At 40.6% G+C, this 7,319-nt stretch overlaps 1 protein-coding gene across 1 annotated transcript in view; it reads left to right on the top strand.

Annotated features, from left to right (window-relative positions):
- Positions 1–1,431, top strand: part of LOC142657243 (extracellular serine/threonine protein kinase FAM20C-like) — a 128,356-nt gene extending 126,925 nt beyond the window's left edge. Inside the window, exon 10 of the mRNA XM_075832291.1 lies at positions 1,103–1,431. Within this exon, the coding sequence (XP_075688406.1) occupies positions 1,103–1,349 (247 nt within the window). The 3' untranslated portion in view covers positions 1,350–1,431. The remainder of the gene's footprint in view (positions 1–1,102) is intronic.
- Positions 1,432–7,319: the final 5,888 nt, after the last annotated feature.

A 7,319-nucleotide genomic window follows, 5' to 3' on the forward strand; every position in this document is an offset into this window, starting at 1 on the left:
TGCGCGAACAACGCACAAAGATAGGACATGTCGTGAGTTTTACGCAATGCACTCGCGCTGCGCAACATTCACGCACTGTCTGCACTGCCCCATAGACTAATATAGGTGCGTACGACACGCGTGAAAAGCACGCGCGTCGCACGCACGTATATTATGCTCGTGTAAATGATGCCTAAGTTGCAGAAATTTCTGCGACTGAAAATCAGTTCCATTTGTCTGGATGGAACTTGCAGAAAACCATGTACCTGCTGCAGAAAGAAATATGCATTTAGATGTCATTATTAGCTGGATCCTGCGTGTCAGAGACCAGCAGGACCAGATTCATCGAAGCTGTTAGTGCAGCTGACCGGACGGAATTGGCTTTGATGGAAGGATAGAGCATCTATGTTTACAGGATACATAAGGATACATAAGAGCTGTATCTTAAAAAAAAAATACATTTTGATTCAAAAGTGTATATAACCATTAAATTGTCTCCTCTCCTGGATCCAATTCAAGTTTTGGCTCCAAAAAAAGCTGAGGTGTCTGAACAAGGCCTGTACTGATCAGCACTATTGTCTCACATAAAATGATCTAAAAAATGAATTACCTTCTTTCCTTCCCTGTAATTGCATAACCCCTCGTCGATTCTACATGATCATTTAGGGAGTAGCAGACTTTAGGTCCCTTAGCATTTTTTCTGCTCACTGCCGATCCTATCCAGAACTGCATTGTAGTTCCTGATAATAATTTATTTTAATATTCAATAGCTACTCTATAAGCTGCTATTAATTCTATATATCTTTTCTTCATTTATAGTAAGTCAATGAAAGTTATGTTTTAGTGTACCAAAATTTCCCATTTCAAAGCTGTTACTGCTGAACTGTAGGTGTATCAGCATGCGTGATATACTTTAAATTCCTCTTTTCAAGATAAGTATGTTTTTTTCTGTAAGAAAAATAACTAGAGCCACTAAACAGGTCTCGCTATCTCTCTCCCTCTCTCCCTCTCCCCCTCTCCCTCTCTCTCTCGTCTCCACCTTTGGAATCGTATTTATAATTTTTTTCAATTTTAGGACTATTATTAACAATCTGAGTCATGATATTATATTTCTTGTTTTCAGGATTAGGAAATCTACACTGCAACGGCTTGAACTGCTTCATACTGAACCATATCGCTTGAGTGATGTCATGCGTGAATCTCTATCCATGGACCCTCTTACCCCCATCCTGTCAGAGCCACATCTTTTAGCCCTTGATCGCAGGCTGGACATAATGCTCAATGTTGTGAGAGAGTGCTTAAAAAAACAGGGCCAACACCGAGTGGCCCATGATGACTTAGGCAAGCTCTACGAGGAAAGAAAATTATAAATTTAACTTTTTGACCATACCACTAAACTGGTAACATGTTAAAGTGAAAGCTACCCTTGAACATCATTCTGTTGTTTTAATCTGAACAGGACTAAATGTATTACTGATACATTTTTTTATAACTTTATAACAACTGGAGCTCTGCTTTTCTGATACTGAGTTTTAAATCCCCTGTATAGACATAATGTTAAATGATAAAATTATTTCTGCCAGCAGCTACCACTAGGAGGAGCTTAGAGGCTTACTGCATACATTTATAAAATTAACTTTCCAAGATCACCCCCAAACTAAGAAACAATAAAAATCAATTCCCCAACTGTAGGCAGCTTGATAACCATGCTTCTATAAAAAAAAATCATTACTTACTGTGAACAGCATTCCTGTCTAGCATCATTGGTTGACATAGCTCTGGGTGCGATTTTGTTTACTTCTGCTTCCTTACACACTCTGAGCAGCATGTATTAGGCTCCTCCCTGTTGTTTCGATGTATCTTCTTGTTCCAACTTGTCACCACCCGCCTGACATCCTGGTCCAAAGAGAGAACAGCAGAGACCGCGCATGTGCGTTCCCCTGCTGCGAAAGTACACGCCTCACCAGTGACGTTCCATATACTGGGCTAAGACTTTTGGCTTCTAGCCCATGTGGTCAGTGTACGGCACCTCAGTAGAGAGAAGAGGAATGGGGCACTTTTGAAATCATCAGTTAATTAAAGAGTTAGTGTGGAGGAGAGCCTAAGAATAGTGACCACATAAAACACAAACTCGGAGAACCCCTTTAATAATCAAACAGTATTCAGTATGCTCCCTCTACTAGTTGCTGCAGCCAGAATTGAGTCATTTAACTCTATGGCCCAGATATGGTGAGACTGACGTTTCATACACCAGTCTTAGTCAGAAGCCCAGCAGGAGTAAGATGTGACTAATTTCTTAAAAATTGGAGAGCGCGGCGTAAAAGTTAAAAAAGTTGAAAATATTTGTGGGGGAAAAAAAAGCAAGCGTCTAAATTTTGTATGTTTGTACAGTGGAATACTGGTGTACAGCCTTTCATAAATGCCCCACAACCTATACATTTTATTTTTTATTTTTTTAAAGGCTTTATTTTCAAATCTTGTGTAGTACAAACGAGTACAAAAAGTCAAACAATACAAAACAGAAGACATGTTGAAAGGCATCAATACAACAAATAGAAAGGCAATCCATAACAGATACAGTGCATATGAAGGATATATAGAAAATTACCATTGTTTAATGCCTAGCACGTCAGAACTGACATTCACACACATTTATCCCAGTGCTCCAATCTTCCCCCAAATCTCCGCCACCTGTGTCAGTAACATCTAAACTGCGGTTTCTGAAGTCTCCAACCACCTGGACCAGATCTTACCAAATTTATCTGGACATTTTCTGCTAATATACAGGTTTTTGGTACATAGGTACAGTGAAGGAAATAAGTATTTGATCCCTTGCTGATTTTGTAAGTTTGCCCACTGTCAAAGGCATGAACAGTCTAGAATTTTTAGGCTAGGTTAATTTTACCAGTGAGAGATAGATTATATTTAAAAAAAACTGAAAATCACATAGTCAAAATTATATATATTTATTTGCATTGTGCACAGAGAAATAAGTATTTGATCCCCTACCAACCATTAAGAGTTCAGCCTCCTCCAGACCAGTTACACGCTCCAAATCAACTTGGTGCCTGCATTGAAGACAGCTGTCTTAAATGGTCACCTGTATAAAAGACTCCTGTCCACAGACTCAATTAATCAGTCTGACTCTAACCTCTACAACATGGGCAGGACCAAAGAGCTTTCTAAGGATGTCAGGGACAAGATCATAGACCTGCACAAGGCTGGAATGGGCTACAAAACCATAAGTAAGACGCTGGGTGAGAAGGAGACAACTGTTGGTGCAATAGTAAGAAAATGGAAGACATACAAAATGACTGTCAATCGACATCGATCTGGGGCTCCATGCAAAATCTCACCTCGTTGGGTATCCTTGATCCTGAGGAAGGTGAGAACTCAGCCGAAAACTACACAGGGGGAACTTGTTAATGATCTCAAGGCAGCTGGGACCACAGTCACCAAGAAAACCATTGGTAACACATTACGCCGTAATGGAGTAAAATCCTTCAGTGCCCGCCAGGTCCCCCTGCTCAAGAAGGCACATGTAAAGGCCCGTCTGAAGTTTGCAAATGAATATCTGGATGATTCTGAGAGTGACTGGGAGAAGGTGCTGTGGTCAGATGAAACTAAAATTTAGCTCTTTGGCATTAACTCAACTCGCCGTGTTTGGAGGAAGAGAAATGCTGCCTATGACCCAAAGAACACCGTCCCCACTGTCAAGCATGGAGGTGGAAACATTATGTTTTGGGGGTGTTTCTCTGCTAAGGGCACAGGACTACTTCACCGCATCAATGGGAGAATGGATGGAGCCATGTACCGTCAAATCCTGAGTGACAACCTCCTTCCCTCCACCAGGACATTAAAAATGGCTCATGGCTGGGTCTTCCAGCACGACAATGACCCAAAATATACAGCCAAGGCAACAAAGGAGTGGCTCAAAAAGAAGCACATTAAGGTCATGGAGTGGCCTAGCCAGTCTCCAGACCTTAATCCCATCGAAAACTTATGGAGGGAGCTGAAGATCCGAGTTGCCATGCGACAGCCTCGAAATCTTAATGATTTACAGATGATCTGCAAAGCGGAGTGAGCCAAAATTCCATCTAACATGTGTGCAAACCTCATCATCAACTACAAAAAGCATCTGACTGCTGTGCTTGCCAACAAGGGTTTTGCCACCAAGTATTAAGTCTTGTTTGCCAAAGGGATCAAATACTTATTTCTCTGTGCACAATGCAAATAAATATATATAATTGTGACAATGTGATTTTCTTTTTTTTTTTAATATATAATCTATCGCTCACTGGTAAAATTAACTGAGCCTAAAAATTCTAGACTGTTCATGTCTTTGACAATGGGCAAACTTACAAAATCAGCAAGGGATAAAATACTTATTTCCTTCACTGTATATATTTAGTCACCAAGTGCTTCCAGTGTACCAAATTCGGACCCTCCGTATTTTTCCAGGCCATAATCACATTCTTATTGGCACAGAAGAGAACAAAACGAAAAAATATCTTATCATACTGGTTTTGTATAATTCCATTCATAATGCCCAAAAGGCACATCTGAGGAGTAAGGAGTCGTGGAAATTCAAAGTGGGTATGAAGGAACTCCACTACCTCCGACCAAAAGGGGGTAATTCTGGGACACACCCATACACAATGCATATCACAACCTATATCTTTGCAGAGTGATTTGGAGCTCTGTATCAGAAAAAGCTCCAACTAATATAAAGAATATTTAAAAAAATGACTCCAAGAATGTTAAACCTAAAATCAATTATGTTAAAAAGTTATAAATTCACTAAGCAGTGTATGTGCACCTAAGATTATTTTGAGATTCAAGTTGCACTATGTTGGCTGATTTCGATTTCAACATTTATTTTATTTTCAAGACCTGCTTTCTCTGACATGTCTGCATGTGAAGCTGCATGTTCTGAGCTCAGTGGGTGTTCCCTGTGAAGCATTGTCTCTCACTCTCTTCTCCTCCATTCTCTCAATACTATAGCTTGTGTCTATGTTTCTTCCTACTTTATTCACACTAACATGGCTGTGAAAGTTATGATCTCTGTGAGAAAATGCAGCTCAGAAGTCTCCCCAGGGATAGATAACGTTCTTTTTGCGAAAAATACTGACCTGCACTGACCACCGATGCCTTTCCAGTGTCCGAGAGTGAGTTAGCAAGAAGCAGAGAAGTTATGCAGAAAAGTAGGATCAGATTATACAGGGTTTGTTTGTAGCCTGTAACTATGGACAGCAGATGCATCAACCTGCTCAAAAAAGGACTGCATAGAAGCTGTGAACACAAAACTTTAGATTTGTGACCAAGACTAATTGAAAAGCAAGGGGAAAAAAGCAGTTGCAAAAGTGCACAGAGCTTCTTAGGGTCTAAAATAGGCCAATTAGTCAAGAATGCTTGCTTAACCCCAATACCAATGCCCCGTACAGCTAGAACATAATTATACATAGTAGTCTTGAATGGCAGATCACGCAGCTCCCTGTCACATCTACCCGGACCGCCAGGAAACATCCTCTGTGACATGTACAGTGAAGGAAATAAGTATTTGATCCCTTGCTAATTTTGTAAGTTTGCCCATTGTCAAAGACATGAACAGTCTAGAATTTTTAGGCTCAGTTAATTATACCAGTGAGAGATAGATTATATAAAAAAAAAAAAAAAAGAAAATCACATTGTCACAATTATATATATTTATTTGCATTGTGCACAGAGAAATAAGTATTTGATCCCTTTGGCAAACAAGACTTAATACTTGGTGGCAAAACCCTTGATGGCAAGCACAGCAGTCAGATGTTTTTTGTAGTTGATGATGAGGTTTGCACACATGTTAGATGGAATTTTGGCCCACTCCGCTTTGCAGATCATCTGTAAATCATTAAGATTTCGAGGCTGTCGCATGGCAACTCGGATCTTCAGCTCCCTCCATAAGTTTTCGATGGGATTAAGGTCTGGAGAGTGGCTAGGCCACTCCATGACCTTAATGTGCTTCTTTTTGAGCCACTCCTTTGTTGCCTTGGCTGTATATTTTGGGTCATTGTCGTGCTGGAAGACCCAGCCACGAGCCATTTTTAATGTCCTGGTGGAGGGAAGGAGGTTGTCACTCAGGATTTGACGGTACATGGCTCCATCCATTCTCCCATTGATGCGGTGAAGTAGTCCTGTGCCCTTAGCAGAGAAACACCCCCAAAACATAATGTTTCCACCTCCATGCTTGACAGTGGGGACGGTGTTCTTTGGGTCATAGGCAGCATTTCTCTTCCTACAAACACGGCGAGTTGAGTTAATGCCACAGCACCTGTCTCATCTGACCACAGCACCTTCTCCCAGTCACACTCAGAATCATCCAGATATTAATTTGCAAACTTCAGACGGGCCTGTACATGTGCCTTCTTGAGCAGGGGGACCTGGCGGGCACTGCAGGATTTTAATCCATTACGGCGTAATGTGTTACCAATGGTTTTCTTGGTGACTGTGGTCCCAGCTGCCTTGAGATCATTAACAAGTTCCCTCCGTGTAGTTTTCGGCTGAGCTCTCACCTTCCTCAGGATCAAGGATACCCCACGAGGTAAGATTTTGCATGGAGCCCCAGATTGATGTCGATTGACAGTCATTTTGTATGTCTTCCATTTTCTTACTATTGCACCAACAGTTGTCTCCTTCTCACCCAGCGTCTTACTTAGGGTTTTGTAGCCCATTCCAGCCTTGTGCAGGTCTATGATCTTGTCCCTGACATCCTTAGAAAGCTCTTTGGTCCTGCCCATGTTGTAGAGGTTAGAGTCAGACTGATTAATTGAGTCTGTGGACAGGAGTCTTTTATACAGGTGGCCATGTAAGACAGCTGTCTTCAATGCAGGCACCAAGTTGATTTGGAGCGTGTAACTGGTCTGGAGGAGGCTGAACTCTTAATGGTTGGTAGGGGATCAAATACTTATTTCTCTGTGCACAATGCAAATAAATATATATAATTTTGACTATGTGATTTTCTTTTTTTTATATATATAATCTATCTCTCACTGGTAAAATTAACCTAGCCTAAAAATTCTAGACTGTTCATGTCTTTGACAGTGGGCAAACTTACAAAATCAGCAAGGGATCAAATACTTATTTCCTTCACTGTACATTAACCCCTATAATAATGTGTCCATATCACAGAATATACTGTATGCTGTATAAAATACACACAAATTGTTACCTCTCACTTGATTTTGTCTCCATAGCCCCTCCCCTATCTGCTCTTATACCTGCAATAAATAAAAAAATCTAATTTTTTTTGCCCATTTAAAGATCCTACATATGACATGAAGGTGTCAGCATTTTTTTTTTTT

Source organism: Rhinoderma darwinii, chromosome 7, assembly GCF_050947455.1.
Source record: "Rhinoderma darwinii isolate aRhiDar2 chromosome 7, aRhiDar2.hap1, whole genome shotgun sequence".
Lineage (NCBI taxonomy): Eukaryota > Metazoa > Chordata > Amphibia > Anura > Rhinodermatidae > Rhinoderma > Rhinoderma darwinii.